Source organism: Hemibagrus wyckioides, linkage group LG11, assembly GCF_019097595.1.
Source record: "Hemibagrus wyckioides isolate EC202008001 linkage group LG11, SWU_Hwy_1.0, whole genome shotgun sequence".
Classification (NCBI taxonomy): domain Eukaryota; kingdom Metazoa; phylum Chordata; class Actinopteri; order Siluriformes; family Bagridae; genus Hemibagrus; species Hemibagrus wyckioides.
This window is the reverse complement of record NC_080720.1, coordinates 8,018,291-8,043,351: the sequence shown is the minus strand read 5'-3', so window position 1 is coordinate 8,043,351 and position 25,061 is coordinate 8,018,291. Positions and strand designations below refer to the sequence as shown.

Here is a 25,061-nt window from a genome sequence, read left to right as displayed (position 1 = left end):
AATTAGATGAGGTGATAAAGAGTAATCCCACGGGTGAGAGAGTGGTGATAGGAGCAGATTTTAATGGACATGTTGGTGAGGGGAACACAGGTGATGAGGAGGTGATGGGCAGGTTTGGAGTTAAGGAAAGGAACCTTGAAGGACATGTGATAGTGGACTTTGCTAAGAGGATGGACATGGTTGTGGTTAACACTTTTCAGAAGAGGGAGGAGCATAGTGTGACTTACAAGAGTGGAGGTAGGAGCACACAGGTAGACTACATCCTATGTAGAAGAAGCAATCTGAAAGAGATTAGTGACTGTAAAGTGGTAATGGGAGAGAGTGTAGCCAGACAGCATAGGATGGTGGTGTGTAGGATGACTTTGATGGTCTGTAAGAAGAGGTCAAAGATAGAGATAGAGAAGGAAACCAAGTGGTGGAAGCTGAAAAAGGAGGAATGTTGTGAGGAATTTAGACAGAAATTGAGGCAGGCTCTGGGTGGGCAGGTAGTGCTGCCAGATGACTGGGAAACTACAGCAGAAGTGATCAGGGAGACAGGAAGAAAGGTGCTCAGTGTGTCACCTGGAAGGAGGAAAGAAGATAAGGAGACTTGGTAGTTGAATAAGGAAGTTCAGGATAGTATTCAGAGGAAGAGGTTAGCCAAGAAGAAGTTGGACATGGACTGAAGAGAATAGACAGGAATACAAGGAGTTACAGCTCAGAGTGAAGAGGGAGGTGTCTAAGGTCAAGCAGAAGGCATATGACGAGTGAGGAATGAGGAAAATGAGGGGGAAAAAAGAGTAGAAGGGGTGAACTCTGTGGAACAGAAAGTAGATAAGATTAGAAAGGATGAAGTCAGGAAGGCTTTGAAGAGGATGAAAAGTGGAAAGGCAGCTGGTCCTGATGACATCCCAGTGGAGGTCTGGAAGTGTCTAGGAGAGGCAGCAGTGGAATTTTTAACTAGTCTGTTTAACAGGGTTTTAGAGAGTGAGAAGATGCCTGAGGAATGCAGAAGAAGTGTATTAGTGCCGATCTTTAAGAATAAGGGTGACCTGCTGAGTTGCAGCAACTATAGAGGGATAAAGTTGATGAGCCATACAATGAAGCTATGGGAAAGAGTAGTGGAAGCTAGGTAAAGGAAGGTAGTGGAAATCTGTGAGCAGCAGTATGGCTTCATGCCAAGAAAAAGCACAACAAATGCAATTTTTGCTCTGAGAATGTTGATGGAGAAGTATAGGGATGGTCAGAGAGAGTTGCATTGTGTCTTTGTAGACTTGGAGAAAGCGTATGACAGGGTGCCAAGAGAAGAGCTGTGGTACTGTATGAGGAAGTCAGGAGTAGCAGAGAAGTATGTCAGAGTGGTGCAGGACATGTATGAGAGGAGCAGGACAGTGGTGAGGTGTGCTGTAGGGCAGACAGAGGAGTTCAAAGTGGAGGTGGGACTGCATCAGGGATCGGCTCTGAGCCCCTTCCTGTTTGCTATGGTGATGGACCAGTTGTCAGAGGAGGTCAGACAGGAGTCTCCTCAGACAACGATGTTTGCAGATGACATTGTGATCTGTAGTGAGAGCAGGGAGCAGGTGGAGGAAAACCTGGAGAGGTGGAGGTTTGCGCTGGAGAGAAGAGGAATGAAAGTCAGCCGTAGTAAGACTCAGTACATGTGTGTGAATGAAAGGGAGGGAAGTGGAACAGTAAGATTACAGGGTGAAGAGGTGAAGAAGGTACAGGAGTTTAGGAGTAATGGAGAGTGTGTGAAAGAGGTAAAGAAGAGTGCAGGTAGGTTGGAATGGGTGGAGAAAGGTGTCTGGAGTTCTGTGTGATAGAAAAATATCAGCGAAAATCAAGGGGAAGGTGTACAGGACAGTGGTGAGACCAGCCTGGTTTAGAGACAGTGTCACTGAGGAAGAGACAGGAGTCAGAGCTGGAGGTAGCAGAGCTGAAGATGTTGAGATTCTCTTTGGGAGTGACAAGGTTGGACAGGATTAGGAACGAGTACATCAGAGGGACAGCTCATGTTGGACGTTTGGGGGACAAAGTTAGGGAGGACAGATTAAGATGGTTTTGACATGTTCAGAGGAGGGAGAGTGAGTATATTGGTAGGAGAATGTTGGACATGGAGCTGCCAGGCAGGAGGCAAAAAGGAAGGCCAAAGAGGAGGTATATGGATGTAGTAAATGAAGATATGAAGTTAGTGGGAGCAAGTGTTGAGGGTGCAGAAGACAGGGATAGGTGGAGAGAGATGATTCGCTGTGGAGACCCCTGAAGGGAAAAGCTGAAAGAAGATCATCATCACTGAACTGAAAGAGTTATGTAAACACCATCATAAATACATTCCATCATAAGTGTAAAACATGCTCTTTGAATAATATTACTATAATTGATATTTCCAATCTTGTTTGTTTGACTGCCATGCAGAAATGTTAGAAATCATGAAAAGCTTCTCTCAGTGTTTAGTTCAGTTCTCTACACCTCATAGTTCTGTGTGTACTCCACTACTGTTGAGGGTCATCAGAGGGTACAGTCTCTGTGGTATAGCAGCCCTCTTCAGTTTTTCACAGTGTTGAGGGACAGTTGATGGTGATGTTCACTCCCAGAAAGAGGAAGTTGCACTTTTACTGTGTTACTGGGATGTGTGATAACTCAGGTCTTTCTGAAGTTCCTAACAATCACCTCTTTATTCTGGCTCACCATGAAGAGAGAGATTGTTGTCTCATTTCCAGTCTCACTTCCTCTCGGTCTCATTGTTGCTGGTGAAGAGTAATCTTAATGATGTGCTTGCTGTGAGTTTTTACTTACACTGTTGTGGTTTAGCAGTGTGTAGGATTATGGAGTGAGATGATTAATCCTGGCACTCTGAGTGACATGGAAGTCTAGAGTTTTCTAGTTGAAAAGGTTTGTCCAAGTAAGTGGAGTTTGTGGTGGTTGTGCTACGGTCAATGAATATCATCCTGACTTAAGTTTCCTTTTTCGCCAAGAGGGAAGGGCAGACGGTCTGGTGTTTGTTGAGGGTTCTTCATATAACTGGACACTTCTTCAATTGATGGTGGTCAATTTGACAACCTGCATCGTCACAAGAACAGCACGCAGCTGTTCACAGAACAGAACAGCACACAGCATACAGCTGCTCACGGAACAGAACAGAACAGCACACAGCTGTTCATGATGACAAATAAAATTTGAACTTGAATTTGAACAGAACAGCACACAGCTGTTCACGGAACAGAACAGCACACAGCATACAGCTGTTCACAGAACAGAACAGCACACAGCATACAGCTGTTCACGGAACAGAACAGCACACAGCTGTTCACAGAACAGAAAACACACAGCTGTTCACAGAACAGAACAGCACACAGCATACAGCTGCTCACGGAACAGAACAGAACAGCACACAGCTGTTCATGGTGACAAATAAAATTTGAACTTGAATTTGAACAGAACAGCACACAGCTGTTCACGGAACAGAACAGCACACAGCATACAGCTGTTCACAGAACAGCACACAGCATACAGCTGTTCACAGAACAGAACAGCATACAGCTGTTGACAGAACAGCACAGCACACAGCTGTTCACGGAACAGAACAGCACACAGCTGTTCAAGGAACAGAACAGCACACAGCATACAGCTGTTCACAGAACAGCACACAGCTGTTCACGGAACAGAACAGCACACAGCTGTTCAAGGAACAGAACAGCACACAGCATACAGCTGTTCACAGAACAGCACACAGCACACAGCTGTTCACGAAGCAGAACAGCACACAGCATACAGCTGTTCACAGAACAGAATACAGCTGTTCACAGAACAGCACAGCACACAGCTGTTCACGGAACAGAACAGCACACAGCTGTTCAAGGAACAGAACAGCACACAGCTGTTCATGGAACAGAACAGTACACAGCTGTTCACAGGTCCAAGATGGCGGCGTGGCAGTAGCACACAGCGGCCACTCCGGATCCAAAATGGTGCTATTTGTGTGTTTTAGCCCGAGTCTCAAGGTGCATGGACCAAAGACAGTGGTGTTCATGTATATGCGACAGCCAGGCGTTATTACAGTACAGAAATCATGCAATTACCAACCTGCATGATTATATCCTGTACTGTCTTGTGTTGTTTTTTGTATTTTCTGTTTCTACACTGTCTTGTCTTGCACGGTTTGCACCTGGTTGCAGTTTTTGTAGCTAGGACAGCTACTGTCTGTCCTTAGCTGTGTGTTGTTGTTTTTGTTCTGTATGTTGTTATGTTGTTTTAGGTAGCTCTGTGTTTTATGTAGCACCAGGGGAAACACTGTCTCATTTCACTATGTACTGCGTCAGCTATATGTGGTTGAAATGACAATAAAAGCTTTTTGACTTGACACTTGACTTGAGCTGGTAATGTCAGGACCAGCAGCTTTGCAGGCTTCCCCTCACATTTGCTGCAATCACAGTTAATGTACCTGGTCCCTGTGAGGAGCTGCAATGTCTATCGGTGTCTCAGTGTTGTGTGCTTTAAGGGAGGTGTCATTGTTGATCTCGTAATCAGGAATGCTTTGAATTCCTTGATATGCCGTGAACTATTGTTGGTGACATATAAATCTATGCAAAGTAGGCCTGAGGTGTTCTCATGCTGTTGATGAGTGCTGCGCTGTCACCTTATCTGAATGCAAAACACACACTGGATAATGTTTGATAGGCTTGTCTGTTTTTTTTTTTTGCTATATTAAATGTGAGGTACAAAAACAAAAGATCTACTTTTGTTAGTATTTTTCCACTGACAACAGACTATATTGCCAAAATATCCAAATCATTGAATTCAGGGGTTGGACTCGGCCCCTTAGTTCCAGTGAAAGGAACTCTTAATGCTTCAGCATACCAAGACATTTTGGACAATTTCATGCTCCCAACTTTGTGGGAACAGTTTGGGGATGACCCCTTCCTGTTCCAACATGACTGAACACCAGTGCACAAAGCAAGGTCCATAAAGACATGGATGAGTGAGTTTGGTGTGGAGGAACTTGACTGGCCTGCACAGAGTCCTGACTTCAACCTGATTAGAGCGGAGACTGCGAGTCAGACCTTCTCGTCCAACATCAGTGCCTGACCTCACAAATGTGCTTCTGGAGAAATGGACATAAACACACTCACTAAACCTTGTGGAAAACCTTCCCCGAAGATTTGAAGCTGTTATAGCTGCAAAGGGCTGGCTAACTCCATATTACATTCATGTGCATGTAAAGACAGACGTCCCAAAACCTTTGGTAAAATAATGTGTTTGAAAAAGGTTTGCTGCAAAATTAATATCCAGACCTACATTTTAACTGTAACGTTTGCATAATACAATATGAATAAAGTTAAACTAGGATGTGATGATTGATGAGTGGATTAAATGCAGTTTATGTAGCTTTATTATTGCCTCCATCCATGCATTCAATAAAGATAAGTTAATGTTTGGCCTCAAAATTTATACCCACTGAGTTTTTAATGATTTTAGCGGGACTCTTATTATGTAGAAATATTCGCCATGTTGCTAGATGTTGCTGTTGACCTCCGCGTGTGCTGCTAAATTATAATGTGACACCTGAAGAAGTTCATAATTTTGAGCATTTTTGGAAGCTCCATGAGAGGATAGTAAGTGAATATATATATTTTTTAATGTCATGATCAAGCGTCACTACAGAAAGCTAATCTCTCTAGCTAAGCTAACTAGCTAATGCTCATGGAACTAGCTGTAGTGTGTCTTAGCAACTACGACCTCGAATTAACTAATTAAATAAAATTAATTATTTCTATAACAAGGTCATCAATATTGTAATATTTACATTGCAGGCAAAATGTCATTAGCTCTAATAGGACGCCGCTTGGGTGCCAGCTTCTGGGTGAGTAACTTTTAACACATATGATTTATTTATTTACAGTGCAGTCCTCTAAGAGGATAAACTTTACAGATTATAAATCTCACAAATCTCAATAAACATCTTTTCCCTTCCCTTTTTGGGAAGAGGAAAAAATAATTTCCACAGTGCCATGTCCATACAGGCGAGTTTTATTAAATGATCCTTCTATAGTCAAAGAGTCGAGTCTTTGATTCGGTTCTTTGAATCGGCAGTTTTATGTGAATGTTGAGAGTCGACTCGCATATCGGTTTATTTTGTAGATGCAATCAATTCACTTACGGTGTACAGTAACCAAAATAAACCTAATGTACCTCCTTGAAAACCTCTTTTCAACGTCTGAGCTGTTTACATAATGGTGAGGTGTGTGTATGGGGCATCAAGAGACTGCTGCATAATGAAGTTGTATGCAGTGTGTTAAGGGATGAATGGAAATTAATTGGCTTGATGAACACACAGTAGGTGCAATAATTAATTCAGGGATGAAGTAAATAGATTTGTAATGCAAACTGATGTGTTTTTTTCTTAGCTAGAAGATACTTCAATCAGCCATATTTTATGAGCAGTGACAGGTGAAGTGAATAACACTGATGATCTCCTCATCATGGCACCTATTAGTGGGCAGCAAGTGAACATTTTGTCCCCAAAGTTGATGTGTTAGAAGCAGGAAAAATAGGCAAGCATAAGGATTTAAGTGAGTTTGACCAAGGGCCAAGTTGTGATGGTTAGACAACTGGATCAGAGCATCTCCAAAACTGCAGCTCTTGGGGGGTGTTCCCTAGTCTGCAGTGGTCAGTATCTATCAAAAGTGGACCAAGGAAGGAACAGTGGTGAACCGGCGACAGGGTCATGGGTGGCTGAGGCTGATTGATGCATGGACAAGCTACTGTTCAAATTGCTGAAGATGTTAATGCTGCTTCTGATAGAAAGGTGTCAGAATGCACAGTGCATGACAGTGAGTAAGATTTAGTAAAACAATATTAGCAAACCTAGATAAATAAGAAACAACCGTGCATGGGGTGAAGATGCTACTAAACCAAAACTCCAGTGGGTTGTATCATTGCAAGCCAATAGTAAAGGAGTGGAGTCCTTGCAGAACCAAAAGTCCATGGGTGGAGACATACCTGCTCTGAATCCACCTAACTCGAGAGAAATGTCCAGAGGCCAGTTTCACAAAGCTGAGTTCGGAGGCTACCCAGGTAAAGTTGTAACAGGTTAGTTTGAGGGAAAGCTGTTTTTTCTCAACAAGGTGAATTGGCTTTTTAGTGTGTTTTATTGCCATGATCACTTGAGCAGGTTCTATTCTGGGTAAGTGGACTCAAACCCAACTTGGACCAATGATAATAATAGTTTCTTGCTCTTCAGCTGAAAAGTATGCACATCTGCTTTTTTCCCTGCATGTTAAACACTACCGGCTGTGTGCTGCGAACATCTGACATTTATGTGCATGTGAGTAATAATTGATTCAGGATTAAAACCTGGGTTGTATGAGAAACTTAATAATCAGCGTCATGAACCCTATTAACCTGGGTAGGATATGTTTGGTTTTGTCAGCTCAAAAGTATTCAACACGCTTTGTGCCACAGGCCTCAGGGGATAGACTCAGCTTAGCTGGATAAGTGTGTTTGTTCTGTGCCTCTTAGGTTAGGGTTAGATTTCTAGGAGATATTGGATCAGATCATGCTCCACTTTCTCGACTATCACAAACTGATTTGGATGAAAATAAGTCTATGAGCAATTTGGGAGCTGAAGGAGTCACCTCTTGGTGTGAGCTCAGAGCCAGGAATCTCATCACTCTCCGCCAAGGGAACAAGTGTTGTAACTGCATTAAATACACTCCTGTTCAAAGGTTTTAAAATCACTAAGAAAATTCAACTTTTTACACAAAACTGCTACTTTATCAAATATGCTGTGATCCAGAAATATTTCGGAGTGATTTCAAACTCGCATGTACAAAGAAATTGCACAAAGAAAGATTAAGTTCATCTAGTTCAACCGTCTTTGAACCATGCTTAAAAATAATTAAGATTACTTTTAAACTATCTTCTGGTAAAATATATCTAATCAATGATGATGCCTTTTGTGCATATCGTTTTTAAGCTATCCAAATACACTGACCAGGCATAACATTATGACCACCCACCTGATATTGTGTTGGTCCTCAGTTTTTCTACCAAAACAGCCCTGACCCATCATGCACTGTGTACACCTTTCTATCAGAACCAGCATTAACTACTTCAGCAGCTTGAGCAACAGTAACTCATCTGTTGGATCGGATCACACGGGTCAGTCTTCACTCCCCACGTGCATCAATGAGCCTTGGCCTTAAACCCTCAGTGGATGGGTCAGTTCCCTACCTGGGAATCGAACCTGGGCCATGGTGGTGAGAGGGATTAAAAAATACAAAAATAGAGTAGAATTAGGGTTTTGTTTTGTTTTTTTAGCCTTGCATATGAAATGGTTTAACTGTACTGTGTTCTATATTAGATGGATTTTGTAAAATAAACAAAAGTCCTCAGAGCAATAGTATTAATAATGGTTGATTTTTCGAGTATAATTGGAGATGCTTTAAGTTTAAAAAGGACAACGTGACGTTCTTTATCAAATTAAAAATTGTTCCCTCAGGAAAATTGTTATATGAGTGAGGTATAAGAAGAATAAATCACTTCATGGTAACAGCTGTAGTGTCATAGATGACCTTTTGCATTCTCAGATGTAACCTTACGGATCCATTAGCAGTTTTTTTTTTTTGTTTGTCTGCAGAATTTCATAAATAACTGATGATTTTCTGTTGATGTGTGTGTCTCTTATGAACAGTGTGGGAAGTGGAGCAGACTTCAGCCCGTATCCCAGAGGTTTGTCTTCTCCGGCCATCAGATCTGCTGCTCTCTCTTTTTCACGAAAGGACGGAGTTGCCCTCTGCCTCCCAGATACACAGCAGGTTCTCTCATCCGAGCCGAATCCATCCACTCTTCGTCACAGAGACTGAAGAAACGGCAGCCGGAGGAAGCTCCTCCACGCGAACTTGACTTGCTTCGTTATGATCTGAAGGTTCTAAAGAGTGCCCCCAAACCGGCGCTGTATCTAGGGTTTTCCGGTCTCCTACCATTTGTATCTGCTCCGTTACTCATGGCTGTCACAGAGACGTACATTCCCGAATTAGCTTATGCGCAAGTTGTGTATGGCGCCTCCATCGTTTCCTTTCTCGGCGGCGCTCGCTGGGGCTTCGCCTTACCCGAGGGCAGCCCTGCGAAACCCGACTGGCTGAACCTAGCCAACAGCGTCGTTCCCTCTATAATAGCATGGGTAGCTCTGCTGTTCAGCCACAACATTGTCCAGTCAAGCATGATGGTGATCATGGGCCTGGGAATATCGCTGCATTACGACCTGGCCCTTTTACCCACGTACCCCAGCTGGTTCAAGGCAATGAGGATGATCCTCACTACAGTAGCTTTCCTCTCTTTACTGGCCACTATAGTTCTTAAAGGATTCTATCCAGAGAAGAAATATCTGACCCAGGAATGATTCTTATTTATATGTAAATCTTACTTTAACTTCATAATGTAATAAATATTAGAGCCCTTACCTGCCATACCAAGCCAGTTTCCCTTCAGAGAAAATCACATTATACAATTACACAATTAACACAATTGTTTCCATGAATTAAAATAATTGTGGAGCCAAGAGGTACAGGTTTTACACATGTGCAAGGTTTAATTACTGATATTATTACTAAATGACGTTGTCACACCTTAGAAGTGAGTTCAGTTGAATGCTTCAAATGTTGATCATTCTTATGCAATAACATTTACAACAAACGGCAAATAAATGATCCTGCTTACTTTGCTGTCTTATTTGTCTACACCTAAACAAGCAGTAAAAAGACTACCATCTATGATACCATCTATCATTTGCAAATGATACTAACAGGTTATTTTACTAACTCTTCCCCCCCCTGTGTTTGTAATGAAGATATATTGTGGAACTTTTAGTTTCACATAGTGGAAAAAGCTTTTGGGATATTTTCAATCAATAAATATTTTCCACAGTATGTGAACAATTATTGATATACTCAATTTTCACTTTTTCATCCAACTTCTGTTTGTTGTTTAGTCCATATATGGATTTTAACTTTGATGACTGAAGTCTGGTTAATCATTTCACTGGTTGCTTCTGTTTTAATGATGTTCTGTTTATTGCCTGCTTTCTAAAATGTCACAGCTCCACGTGTCACATCTCGCAGAGTATTCAGTGGATACATTCCTGTCGTCCACTGGTCTTAAAGCCAGACATAAACATAAGGTTTACTTAGCCATAAGGTTTACTTAGCCGTTTGAGTAATGTCGACTTTTACACATGCCTTATTTCAGCACGGGAAACAGAAGAGGTTGAGGTTTCCTGTTTCTTGGTAAAATGGCAGGCTGTGGGGTTTTTTTTTGCTTTATTAACTGCAAAAACAGAACAAAAAGAGAGGCGGGTGAAGGATGACCATTTATAGCCGTTATAACATAAGTGATAACAGGGCCTAACTTGTTTTGTGGATGATCTACAACTGTACCTATAAACAGATAAAAGTATATTTTTATTCATACATAAAAAAAATTTTGCAATCATTGACAATTTGCTAAGGTGTAAGAGGAATCAAGCATGTTCTGAGTGAGCTGTTACAGGAAAAGAAGTCACATCAACATAGTAACTCCAGTTCAGTCAGAACGTCCATTCCTTAATTATTGAGTGTATCATGAAACGTGTAAAACGTCTCAGTAAAAGGGTGTCCCACAAATCTTCCCAGAAGAGTTAAAGCTGTTATGGGTGCAAAGGGTGGAACAACTCCATATTAAGTTCATGTGCATGTAAAGGCAGATGTCCCAGTTTTGTCCTGGCTCACAGTCTCCACTCTAATTCATCCCAAAGGTGTTCTATCAGGTTGAGGTCAGGACTCTGTGCAGGCCAGTCAAGTTCCTCTACACCAAACTCTCTCATCCATGTCTTTATGGACCTTGCTTTGTGCACTGGTGTTCAGTCATGTTGGAACAGGAAGGGGTCATCCCCAAACTGTTCCCACAAAGTTGGGAGCATGAAATTGTCCAAAATGTCTTGGTATGCTGAAGCATTAAGAGTTCCTTTCACTGGAACTAAGGGGCCGAATCCAACCCCTGAAAAACAACACCTGAATTCAATTTGGAGGGGTGTCCCAAAACCTTTGGCGATAGATAGATAGATAGATAGATAGATAGATAGATAGATAGATAGATAGATAGATAGATAGATAGATAGATAGATAGATAGATTTGGTAACATTTGGTGTTATGCATGATTATCTGGATTAATTTTATTTTATAATTTTGTTTTATTTCGTTTATTGAATTGTACAAGGCACTGTATAATCGAATAAGTCACAGATTAATGAAATAATAAAAATGCAAATAAATGAACAGAATATAAACACGGCATTGTAGAAAAATGCACTGTAGGTGGCAGCAGATTCACATCCAAACACTGGTGTGCGCCACAACTTCCACGTGCTCAGCCTGCGTGAGGCTGAACTGCTCCCGGATCAGCACTGAAGTGTTTATCTGCGCGTCACAGCGCGTGCTCGTGCTCCGGCAGACTGATCTCAGATCAGCGCTGTAGAGTTTGTCTGCGCGTGCTCGTGCTCCGGCAGACTGATCTCAGATCAGTGGTGTAGAGTTTACCTGCGAGTGCGAGTGCTGCAGCTGGCTGATTTCAGATCAGCGGTTCAGGGCGATTCAGGAAGCGGCGAAAAATTTCTGTAACTGAGGGGCAAAGGAACTCGGGGTCCAGTGGGATTAAACCTGCCGTCATCCCTACGGTGTGTTTATTCCGGATGTGCGCACCATGAGGGCAGGGAGACGGTGTGTGAGACAGAAGCTACGCTGATCTGAGGACAGTGCAGCCGGAACATTGTTGTGATTCACCGGCACTGGGCATGAGTGAGGCGCGAGCGCTTTGCTTTAGTTGGGTGAAGTAAGCAGCCGGTTTTAGCTAAACTAGCTAACTGCTTCATCAGCTGCTGGTGGAGAAGACGCGCGGAAAAGCGAAGACATGCGACATGGAAGAGGAATTTTAGACAAGATCCCCCCCCATTCCACTCGGATGGAGTTAAATGAAGACTAGTGAAGAATTAGCTCCAAGGCTAGCGTCATTCTCGAGAAGCGGGAACGTTAAATTCAGCTAATTTCCTCAGCGCTTTTATTAGCTTGCTAGCTGAGTTGTAACCACAGTAACGGCTACCTACGTAAAGTGCCTATTATTATTTATTTTTTTTAACTTTTGTGTCCGAAACCTCTTCTATGGACTCGTTATCATTTCACTGAAGACTTTCCGAGCTTGGTTAGCTTTTTTTATATCGCTAGCCGGCTTTCCTTTAAGCTAGGTTAGCGCGAGCTGAGCTTACATTCACAGAGATTTGTTTGTGGACTTGAAGTGGACAGTGCTGCTGCTGCTGGGTATGACATCCAGACAATCACACACAAAACCTTTTATCACACTTTATCAGCTTGGGGATTTTATTTCCTCCATTAATTTAATGGAATCCGGGTGTGAAGAGCCATCAGGGAAAACTACTTAAAGGTATTCAGCGACTATGATCCTCTGATTTGATCAGCTCCTCAGCTGTCGTCTCTGTTTTCACCAAAATGAAGAGGACGGAGAACAAAAATAAGAGGAAACTCTGCAGCAATGGGCAACAACAGTCCAGTGAAGGAAAAGATGGGGTGAGTGAGATAAAAAATCTGACGTGTACATGTTGGTGATCTCATGTGTATGCATTGTACAATTACAGCATGCTAGTGCTGAAGGCTTCATCTCATGCAGTTAAGGTCACTGAATTGCCAAAAGTATTGGGACACCCCTCCAAATCATTGAATTCAGGGGTTGGACTCGGCCCCTTAGTTCCACTGAAAGGAACTCTTAATGCTTCAGCATACCAAGACATTTTGGACAATTTCATTCTCCCAGCTTTGTGGGAACAGTTTGGGGATGACCCCTTCCTGTTCCAACATGACTGAACACCAGTGCACAAAGCAAGGTCCATAAAGACATGGATGAGAGAGTTTGGTGTAGAGGAACTTGACTGACCTGCACAGAGTCCTGACCTCAACCCTGTAGGACACCTTTGGGATGAATTGGAGCTGAGACTGTGAGCCAGGACAAAACTAGGGGCCTCTGCCTTTACATGCACTTGAATGTAATATGGACTTCGGCCCACTCTTTGCAGCTATAACAGCTTCAACTCTTCTGGGGAGGGTTTTCCTACGAGGGTTAGGAGTGTGTTCCGAGGAGTGAGTCTCCGCTCTAATTCATCCCAAAGGTGTTCTATCAGGTTGAGGTCAGGACTCTGTGCAGGTCAGTCAAGTTCCTCCACACCAAACTCACTCATCCATGTCTTTATGGACCTGGCTTTGTGCACTGGTGTTCAGTCATGTTGGAACAGGAAGGGGTCATCCCCAAACTGTTCCCACAAAGTTGGGAGCATGAAATTGTCCAAAATGTCTTGGTATGCTGAAGCATTAAGAGTTCCTTTCACTGGAACTAGGGGGCGGAGCCAAACCCCTGAAAAACAACACCTGAATTCAATGATTTGGAGCGGTGTCCCAAAACCCTTGGTAATACAGTGTACATGCATACTGTATTTAACTTTAGACTGAATTATGTACTATAATGAAATGAGTCCAGGACTTGATCTACGTGATCAATGTTTCTCGACACACTTCTTTAGTTTGCGTTATAATACAGGTGATTATACAGGTGAAGTCCAGTCTGTAGCATGACCCTGTGCACACACTCATTCACACAGTTTTAGAAAGTTATAGTCGCTAATCCACCGAAAGGAAGAACAAGCACAAAAACTGCAGTAACCTGAGCTCAGGATCCGACTCCGAGCCCTGGAGCTGTACCTCTGTGCTGCCCTGTACTACATTACATGAAACCAGTATGGTTAAGGTTCCATGTCGTACTTGCTAATAGATGTGCTAATGTGTGTTATTGTTGCCTGTTAAAGAACTGGACAAAGTCAGCTGTACTGAGTTTGAGTTTGTTTCCTTAAACTTCTAAACATAACACAGTTGTTGGTTTTGGGCAGCATGAGAGAATAATTGCTCTCTTTCAGGTACTGTCAGAGACGTGTCTTACCTCACAGAGCGTACATGCATCCATCTTTCAAACTTCTCTTTCCCTTCATCTATCTTTCTATCTTTTGCTTCCTTCCTTCCTTCCTTCCTTCCTTCCTTCCTTCCTTCCTTCCTTCCTTCCTTCCTTCCTTCCTTCCATCCATCCATCCATCCATCTGTCCATCCGTCCATCCAGCTACCCTCCCACCCCTCCATTCTTTGGATTCATGTATCCATCTCTTCCATCTCTCCTTCCTTCCATCCTTCCTTCCATCCTTTCTCTTCTTCCTTTCTTCCTTCTTTCCATCCATCCATCCATCCATCCATCCATCCATCCATTCTTCTTTCCATCTATCCAAAAATTTCTTCCAGCCACTCTTCCTTCCATGTATCTATCCATCCATCCATCCATCCATCCATCCATCCATCCATCTGACCACTCATCCATTCTTTTCCTTTTTCCATCATCCAAAATTTTCTTCCAGCCACACTTCCTTTCATGTATAGTCCAGCATGATTTTGGTAGCTCTGCTGATGGTCTTGTTGTGTAGTGTTAATTGTATGAACATCCAGCATGGAGATATCCTCTGTTTTTATATAGGCTTGTAATACAAATTGAATTTGCATTATTTTTCATTCATATTTTTGTTCTTATCCCCCAAACATGCGGCACTCTGCTCTCTCTGCTGTTTAGTTCTGAATAGTATAATGCTTTTAGGCTATACTTCCGCTGATTATATGGAGATGTCTGCATGCTTGGTGAGCTTGGATTGTCCTCTTGACCGAGATCATTTTTCTCACCATGATGAATGTTGCGTTTGTATTCAGGACTTAAGCACTGTCATTGTGGTAATTATGTGGGTTTTGTGGAGCTCAAGGTGAAACGTAAAGGGTGTGCACACACACCTGTAATGAACGTATTTTCCTTTTGTCTGCTGTGGCTCTTGTGATCCTGTGGGAACAGATGAGTGACAGCAGTTAGGTGTGTACAATGCTGGCAGCTGACATCCAGTAGCCATGTGCAGAGACGAGCTAGAGATAAAACCGGAACATTTTAACTTGTTTGAGCAGTGAGCTTTGATTCCTAGGGCAAGAAAAACAGCCGTAACTGATCTAAATCGATAGCTGATTTTTCGATCAGAATCATGATCTGTCTTTTAATAGATGATAATGAATTTCTGCACCTGCTTAAAGCCAACCAAAATGATCGGCTTTTCATTTTGGAGCTTGCTGTGTCAAAAGAGGGAAAAAAAACAGTGTAAAAAAACAAATGTAAATTGTATGAGTATGCAAATTAGCCGACAGACTCCCTTCTTCCTCGGTAAACCACTGATACATGACCTGCCATTTCATAAAGTCATGCGTTTTATGATCTAATTACACTTTCCTGTACCATGGTAAACACTTAGAACTATTTTCCATAGAGAGATACTGTCATCTATTTATTTTTATTATTTTTTTTATAAAGCAAGTGGCAAATCGGCTTTAGAGGCAATTTTCCCAGCCGTCCGCATGCTCAAACAAATTCCCTATAAATGGATTTAATTATAATAAACACCCACAGGTAGGCATAAAAGCAGAAAGGTGTTTATAACTGACAGGTTTATAGTGGATATAAAAATACAGTGCATCAAGCACGATTACTATTTGTGTTTCTTTTTATAGAATATATTTATATATGTATATATTTTTGATGTTTTTCTTTATTTTCTTTGTTTTGTTTTATTATAGTTCATGCAAATTTTGTCACATCTGTGCTATAAGATGCTGAGGCAGGTGCCGGTGGGTGACGTGCTGCTTCCATCGGTTCATCATTTAATTCCCAGCGTGATTTGACAAACCAGTATGAGATTGGACTCCGTTTGAGACTGAGATGTAATCAGCTTTGGATAATTACCTAAAGATAATATTCTAATGCTGTTCTGCTTGTCAATTTGTAAAGCAAAAATCTTGAAAATTTTCTTTAATGCAATTCGGACTGCTTTTTTATATTTATATTGTAAATAGAAAGTTTACAAGCAGCATACTAACAGGTTAACATCCAGTTTGTTTAGAATTTCTGTTCAAATGGACAAAAACATAGCTGAGTCCATGATCTTCTTTAGAGTAAAATAAAGACGTCTGTTTCATGCTCTCAGTGTTTTCATGAAGTTCATTATTAACCACCTTGGTTTATACCCAGACATTTTCCAACCTACTCATGCCTTCGCACGCCTCTAACGTTGATGCTACCGTTTCTGTTCATTAGGGAGCATTAGATTATTCATTAACATCATTACTTCCTTGATGGCAAGTAAAATATTTACAGGAGTAAATATTTCACTGGTAGGAGCACGGGTTCAGGCCCGAAGTGATAGATTCAACCAGCTCCTGAGTGTTTTGTTTATTTATTTAATTCGTGATTTTAATAACCTCAACACAAGTTGATCAGCAGTCTATATACACCGATCAGCCATAACATTATGAGCAGTGACAGGTGAAGTGAATAAGACTGATGATCTCCTCATCATGGCACCTGTTAGTGGGTGGGATATATTAGGCAGAAAATGAACATTTTGTCCTCAAAGTTGATGTGTTGGAGCGAGAACGGCCAAATTGTGATGGCTAGACCACTGGATCAGAGCATCAAAACAGCCCTGACCCATCATGCACTGTGTATTCTGACACCTATCTATCAGAACCAGCATTAACTACTTCAGCAGTTTGAGCAACAGTAGCTCGTCTGTTGGATCGGATCACACGGGTCAGTCTTCACTCCCCACGTGCATCAATGAGCCTTGGCCGCCCATGACCCTGTCGCCGGTTCACCATTGTTCCTTCCTTAGGCCACTTTTGATAGGTACTGACCACTGCAGACCGGGAACACCCCACAAGAGCTGCAGTTTTGGAGATGCTCTGATCCAGTCGTCTAGCCATCACAATTTGACCCTTATCAAACTCGCTCAAATCCTTACACTTGTCCATTTTTCCTGCTTCTAACACATCAACTTTGAGGACAAATTGTTCATTTGCTGCCTAATATATCCCACCCACTAACAGGTGCCATGATGAGGAGATCATCAGTCTTATTCACTTCACCTGTCAGTGCTCATAATGTTATGCCTGATCGGTGTACCTAACGTTTTTTTTAGCTACAAATACGACAAAGGTAAAATCTTAGCTGGGCGATATGATGATGACTGAAACTGATATGAATAGAACTGGTCTTTTTCTAAACTCTTTTTACTGACAATTGAAAACTTCATTGATTTCATGCTAATTTTGTACAGAAGTTGAAAAATGAGAATTTGAGGAAGAAAACCGTCACTGGAACGGCTCCTGGAACTAAACTGCACAAGTTGTAAAAACCTTTGGCGAATTAGAGCCTTGAAATTGAAAACATGAAATATTTCACAGTCACGAATTGTTCCAGATCTTGCTCACAGTAAAGTGTTATTAAATCGCAGATAAATACTGTTTCTTGTCAAAGTTTCATGGCATGACCTTTATCATTCGAGCTTGATATCACTATCCTGTTATTTTTAGGGGCTTAACCTTTCAACATTTTATCAGGAAGACAGATGGAACATGCTTATAGCACCAAAAAAATGTTTTCATGAACATTAACAAAAGAAAACATTTTCCTGAATGAAGCATGAACCCTGTACGAAGCTGGAAATGACTGACATGTTTAATAATGTAGTAAGGCATTTTGTCAGCTCTTATCAGAAGAAATTTGCTTACGAGAACTGAAGTCTACATCTGAAAACATGGTGAGAGCCTGGAGTCTCACTGAGATTAGAAGAGAACATGTGAATATCTGCAGTGTTTTGGCAGAGGAGCCACCTGAACTCCTCACTGCGTGACTCACGGCTGGAGAAAACAGTACAAGATGGATTTCACAAGTGTCCACAGCTTCTATTTCACCATTTTCATTTTCTCTCATAACACACGCACACGCGCACACAGTGTACTTTCTGAAATGTTCCTGCACAAACAATTTTAAACATGTCTGAAAAGCACTATTCAGACTCCAGGCCGTCAGATAAGTAATGGCACCTGAGGACATATGCAGTAATTGTTCAGGATAAACAACCTGTGTACAAATCACAGAGATGGGAGAGTCTTCACAATGTACACATGCTCATCACAGCAAAGGTTCAACACCAATTACACATCCTTCTCATCTTTAATACAAAATAAAAGTTTTTATTGTAGGACTTGACACTTGATCATGAGTAGATCATATGGCTATAAGACATACACCGATCAGGCATAACATTATGACCAGTTCCAGGTGCCGTGAATAACACTGATTATCTCATCATGGCACCTGTTAGTGGGTGGGATATATTAGGCAGCAAGTGAACATTTTGTCCTCAAAGTTGGTGTTAGAAGCAGGAAAAATGGACAAGCATAAGGATTTGAGCGAGTTTGACAAAGGGCCAAATTGTGATGGCTAGACGACTGGATCAGAGCATCGCCAAAACTGCAGCTCTTGTGGGGTGTTCCCGCTCTGCAGTGGTCAGTATCTATCAAAAGTGGTCCAAGGAAGGAACAGTGGTGAACCGGAGACAGGGTCACGGGCGGCCAAGGGTCACTGATGCACGTGGGGAGTGAAGGCTGGCCCGTGTGATCCGATCCAACAGACGAGCTACTGTTGATCAAAATGCTGAAGAACTTAATGCTGGTTCTGATAGAAAGGTGTCAGAATACACAGTGGATGATGGGTCAGGGCTGTTTTGGCAGCAAAAGGGGAACCAAAACAATATTAGGCGGGTGGTCATAATGTTATGCCTGATCTGTGTATGTTTTTCAGATAAAGGTCAGTGCATGTGGTGGGAGCAAGACACCTTGAAATTCATTTGTTTCACTCACTCTTCCTTGAGTGACATCATAAATTCTACACGATCAACAGCATGACCGTTTTGTAAAAAGGTTATAGGTGGTGTTTGCTTCACATCTGTCTGTTAAAACACAATTATTACTCAGAGTACTGTGTGTTCAAATGATCTTTAGAAAAGGTATGTAAATGCCACACGTTTATTAACTGGGTTACTGCAAGCCTTCCTCTGCAGCTGCAGGATGCCAGCATTCGTATCGCAGCCAGCCTGAGGCTGACTTGCCTCTGCTACAGCTGGTCTACGGATCTGAACGTAGCAGGGGCATGTCAGCAGTGAAGTGTGTGAAGAATGCTACATGCATCAACGTGTGTGTTTCTGAGACTAAATGAACTGAAGCAAATGTTTTCTGTTTTGTAGCAAACAGTAACTGTAAATTCTGTAGTACAATGTGCTCTGATTGCATAATAAACCCCCCACACCCTTATTTTAATCTTTAGTCAAGAGTGGAAAAATCATGTGAAAGAAATTTGCTGTCTCAATAGTTGTCATTTTAACTTTTCCGTCTTGGAGACTTGGCAATCGGCTGTATGAATAACAGAGCTGAAAAACATCCTGTCCTTCTTTTGTTTTCCTCTCGCACTCAAGGTCTATACACTCATCCACGTAGCTCACTGCTCAAACACTCGCTCACTCACACACGCCAAGTTAATAGCGTGCGTTTTCATTGCGTGTACTCTTAATATTAATGCATTATTCTCAAGGATGATCAGAACGGTTTCTGAACTGTTCCTTTAATGGAATGAGTATTTACTCTTGTAGTCTGATTTATTAATTCTGCGCCAATAATTACTCGGCCATTATGATATGCAACTCCTCTAACTACCACTAGATACACAATGACCAACATTTCAGTACACTTAAAATCACTAGCAGCACTTTGCACTCTGTCCCGATGACTTATATATATATATAGACAGCTTTAATTAACACGGCGTAAATTGCTGTCGGACGATGCAGATCTTTCAAGCCAGTTGTTTAGATTTGTTGCGTCATTGGTGCACGCATAGTTTGACTTCAGAAATCAGTTGCTTCATGTAATGCATGCATGTTGAAAATAAATGTCATGTACACAAAGAGTAACGCTTCCACCTTACAGTGATACTGATCACTCTTTTCACCATCATTGGCTGATTTGGGGTTTTGCGGCATGTGCAAGCCACTTTGTTTGCATAAAGCTCGAAAATCTTTTTCCGCTCTCATGGACTATATTGCATTACCCTCACTCCCACAGGGTTCACTGTACAGCTGTCTCCACAGAAGAGGAATAGAAAGTGATGAAAGAAACACTTCACACAATTTAAGCTCTTTCTTCTGAAACTGTACGTACTAAATGAATAATCCAGTAGTATGAGCCCTTGTGTAAAGCGCTGTTTAAATCAGGAGTTACATGAGTGTCTACTGATTCAGTCTAATGCACACATTTCACTCGGCACTCTGTAAGAGGTTTAATCATTTTATTAGCGTTAGCGATTCCTTTTTAATGTGCCTCAGGAATATAAAGCTGCTCCATGGTGTTTTTTAAAAAACCACAGTGTGGCTGAATGCTTGAATCTGATTGGTCAGAAGGTGTGCATTATTTTTTTATATAAATGTGTGGCTTTTACATTAGCCCTGACCATAACGTGACCGCTAGGTTAATATTAACGCGCTTGTTCTAATACGTCATTGTTTCTATACACAGGGACCTGTATAGCAGATGTTCCATATGATCTAAGACAGGTTTCATAACAGGTTGTTTAACTAACTGAATCTTATACTAGTTTAGGTCGTTTTGTTAAGACACTTTATTTATTTAGCATTCATGAAGTCACTTATGAAGCACTTATAAGTCACTGTTATAAACACTTTGTCATAGATGAGCGGATGTTGAGCGTCTTTCTGAAATCTTCGCATGCAAATGCAGGAAAATACGAACCCGTCAGCGACCGTTAAGCACGATGTTTGTTGGACTATTAATCATTTGCAGCTCTGTCATCATTTCAATCCTCCGACTGATTTGAAGCAGGAACCCAAATGAAGCCTGCCATAATTAAAAGCACCAGCGGTTCTGAGGCTGTTTTATTATGATAAACGCTTGTAGATTAGAAACTTAGCCTCACTTGATCCATGGTGATTTGAATGCAGCTTAATGGAAACTGGTTGGCTGTGATTGTGATACCGTGGCCCAGTAAGACGTCTGTACTCTGTTAAAATGTAAGAGGACATTATACTTACCAAATGAAGCATGGTAAAGCTTTATCAAAACTGAACAATTAGAAATAACATTCTGATGTCGTCACACGCTGTGGTTTCAAATGACCAATGATTCTCAGGACGGAGGCGCATTTTTCTCTTGTTTAAAGTTCATTATGTTCGGCCAGTTTGACATTGTGTGATTTTGGTGTTTATAACTTGTAATGCTGGATGAGATAATCCCAATAAAATCTTGGTAGAATTCCATAACAGGCTGTGAATAAAAGCTGTGAATATGTATTATGAATAAGTATTTCAAATCATGTCATTCCTCTTATTAGTGCTTTCTGGTGAACGTTTGAGCAGCAATCACATCATGAGAGTTCAAAATTTTAAGAAGCCGCCAGAGCTTCACAGGTCACAGTCGCACTAAATCGGCCGCCAGTAATAACGTTATGATCACTGACAGGTGAAGTGAATAACACCGTTCTCATCATCATGGCACCTGTTAGTGGGTGAGATATATTAGGCAGCAAGTGAACATTTTATCCTCAAAGTTGATGTGTTAGAAGCAGGAAAAATGGACAAGCGTAAGGATTTGAGGGAGTTTGACAAAGGGCCAAATTGTGATGACTAGACCACTGGATCAGAGCATCTCCAAAACTGCAGCTCTTGTGGGGTGTTCCTGGTCTGCAGTGGTCAGTATCTATCAAAAGTGGTCCAAGGAAGGAACAGTGATGAACCGGAGACAGGGTCACGGGCGGCCAAGGCTCATTGATGCACGTGGGGAGAGAAGGCTGGACCGTGTGATCCGATCCAACAGATGAGCTACTGTTGCTCAAATTGCTGAAGAAGTTAATGCTGGTTCTGATAGAAAGGTATCAGAATACACAGTGCATGATGGGTCAGGGCTGCAAAAGCGGGACCAACACAATAATATGCCTGATCGGTGTATTTCAACTCAAACATTTTGCATGTTTTGTGTGATTTTTCTTTTCTCCCTGTGACAGCAAAATTTCTAACAGCATAAAGCCAGATTTACAAGATGCCATGTGCTGTTTTAGGGATGTCATGTATGTGGTGTTGCGATAAAACTCGATGTGGAATGTCACGAGAACGTCTTGCATTTTTGATTAAATCACAATATCCCAATATGACCGATCATATCAGCTACACAGTTACATAGATATGATCTTTTTACTGATATTATTACATTACTCAACCCCTATGTGCACATATGCATCTTTGGTTCCTTGATCTGCAGTGTAGAAACAGTGTTTTCTCTTAGTAGTTATGAAAGACACACCACTAATAGACTAGATAAATCATTCAAATTACTAATTTTCGGTGACATAAAAATGGCACGGATTGTAATTTTGGCACACTAACAAAAATATTTTTCTACCTGACAGTACCGAGCCCAGCATTTTCTTCAATTTACGTTTCCGTCTCCATCCCCAGACGCTCACATTTCTCCTTCTGTTCCTATAAATCAGTCTTAGCTTCCAGCCAAACTAATAATGCATTGTATTTTATTCAGTCCTCAGGGTGATCAATGGACGTCATCATGGGCTGCCTCAACATGTATCCTGTCTTCATGAAGATATTTGAGCAGTCCTTGCAATATTTTTTTCTCTCTTTTTTTTTCCCCTTGATTTTATTCAGTGTTCATGTGCTGTATTACCACAGTGCAGCTGCTTCACTGTGCTTTTGGGAGTGGGAAAGCTTCCAGCTTATTACTTCATTGCTTTAGCATGTGATTTGCCTCATCACATCAACTGGAGACTAGAATGCATCTGGAACTTAACAAATGATTAATTTAGTTGAGGCTACAAAGTAGGTCCTGGAATAAATTCTGTTTCTTTAGTGAGAGATAATTGGATGATGAATCACATTAGTGGAGTTGTACTTTTATGTGTATACTACTTTTAACAATAGACACTGTCATAAAGCAGCTTCACAGGAATCCAGATGTAGATCTCTAAGCCAGAGGTGACTCCGGCAAGAATAACTCCATGAGAGACATATGCATTTGTAGCAACATTAAAGAGCTGCAGTTTTGGAGATGCTCTGATCTAGTCGTCTAGCCATCACAATTTGGCTTTTTGTCAGACTCCCTCAAATCCTTACACTTTGTCCATTTTTCTTGTTTCTAACACAACAACTTTGAGGACAAAATGTTCACTTGCTGCCTAATATATCCCACCCACTAACGGGTGCCACGATGAGGAGATCATCACTTCTTCACCTGGCAGTGCTCATAATGTTATGGCTGATCGGTGTATTTTGAAGTCCTGGGAAGAGCACAGAACAGTCTTTATTATTACAGCAGCATTTCTTGGTATTCAGGCAAAACTATCTATTGAAGTGAGGCTGAAATTTGTGCAGTATCTCCATATGATGTTTATATTTTGCTGAAAAACTAAAGAGCAACTCATAGCGAACAAAGAAATAGGCTTCATGTTATTTAATTTCTGGAAGATGATGGGGATGTGGTCATTTTAAGCCAAAGCTGAATGGGACATGGGTGAAAAACACATGAGCAGTGAGAATAGGAATATCTGAAGAGTGTAATTACACTATATGGTCAAAGGTCTGTGATCTCTTGAACATCAAATTCATATCTCTTTGACATATGAACATCCCATTCCCTTGATTTACTCCCCCTTTGCTGTTTTAATAACCTGCAGTCTTTTGGGAAGGTTTTCCACTAGATTGAGGATCATGGCTGTGGGGATTTGTACTCATTCAGCTGTAAGAGCCTTAGTGAGGTCAGGCTCTGATGTGGGGTGAGGAGGTCTGGGGCACAGTCAGCGTTCCAGTTCATTACGAAGGTGTTCAGAGGGGTTGAGGTCAGGGCTCTGAAAGAAGGACACTTGAATTCTTCCACTCCAACCTTGGCGGACCCTGTCTTCATGGACCTTTCTGGAAAGTCAGAATTATACTGCATAAAAAGACATTCTGTACAATTGTGTGCTTTGTGGCTAAAGTTTGGGGTGATAAAGCAGGTGATAAGGAAAAGGTAAGGTAAGTCAGATTTCCACAAACTGTATATACATTTTATGATAATTAGCAGGTGATAAGTGGACAGTCAATTTACCAGGTCAGTTTTTAAGGCATTAAGCTGAGGGGTTGTTTGGTTTGGTTGATGAGATTAGATTGCTTATCATTCCCGAGAAGATTGTATATCCTCACTTCATCCCAGTTAGATATAGATGGTTTTATGTTAAAGCTAAGCTTGGCTTGATTTTGCAAAGTGAATGCAGTTATTGTTGGAATTGCAGTTTCAAAAGGTCAATGAAGCTAAAAAATCATTTACATATGATTATATTGTGCATTCGAAATGAATGCTTCTACTTAGCGTAATTTAGGCAGCAATTTTCAGCCCGTGTTTCGAGTCTGGCAGATAAGCTTTGTTTTTGCAAGCTGAGATTTTCATTCCTGTTACCTTACTTTACCCCAGAGCTCTTTCTGATATTGGCAAAGCCTGAGGATCTTATTAAGCTTTATTTATTTTTTTCCAAATGAACTTTATCTCTGTATGTGGCAGCAGGAAAGCCATTAAACCAATTTCCACACCTTTTTGTTCCCAGACGCTCTTCAAACAGTTCTAAATGCTAATCTCTGCTCTATAGTGGTTCAGGTTCAGCTGGCAGGTTCAGTGTGAAAGCAGTACCATCATTCTTCATTCCTCCTCAGCTGACGAGATGGGGCGCTTAATGAAAGTGACACTCCGGCTATTGTAAGCGACGCAGATGGATGGGGAGCAAAAGCCTTCACAGAGAAGCCTTTTCTTTCATCCTGTCCGTTAATCTCGGTGGATCTTATTAAAAACAGGAACATTGTAATTGAGCCTGGATTCTATACTGATATTATTTGACCTCTTGTAGCCCTTCTGGGCTTATGGGGAAATTTTTGCTTTTGAAATCATAGGATATTTTTAGCATTGAAGCATGAAATAAACTGCTGCACTTTTCATGCAGAAAATGAAGTTGAATGATGAATATTATGATACTTTCT

General features: G+C 41.4%; 2 protein-coding genes across 2 annotated transcripts in view; both read left to right on the top strand.

The window, feature by feature from the left end:
* Positions 1-5,461: 5,461 nt before the first annotated feature.
* tmem69 (transmembrane protein 69) lies at positions 5,462-9,695 on the top strand. Its single transcript, XM_058402057.1, has 3 exons — positions 5,462-5,591; positions 5,790-5,839; positions 8,672-9,695. Exons 2-3 carry the CDS (start codon positions 5,795-5,797, stop codon positions 9,377-9,379), a joined length of 753 nt encoding a protein of 250 aa, XP_058258040.1. The 5' UTR covers positions 5,462-5,591; positions 5,790-5,794; the 3' UTR covers positions 9,380-9,695.
* Positions 9,696-11,567: 1,872 nt separating this feature from the next.
* Positions 11,568-25,061, top strand: part of mast2 (microtubule associated serine/threonine kinase 2) — a 124,920-nt gene continuing 111,426 nt past the window's right edge. Inside the window, exon 1 of the mRNA XM_058402407.1 lies at positions 11,568-12,591. Coding sequence (XP_058258390.1) covers positions 12,514-12,591 — 78 coding nt within the window. The 5' untranslated portion in view covers positions 11,568-12,513. The remainder of the gene's footprint in view (positions 12,592-25,061) is intronic.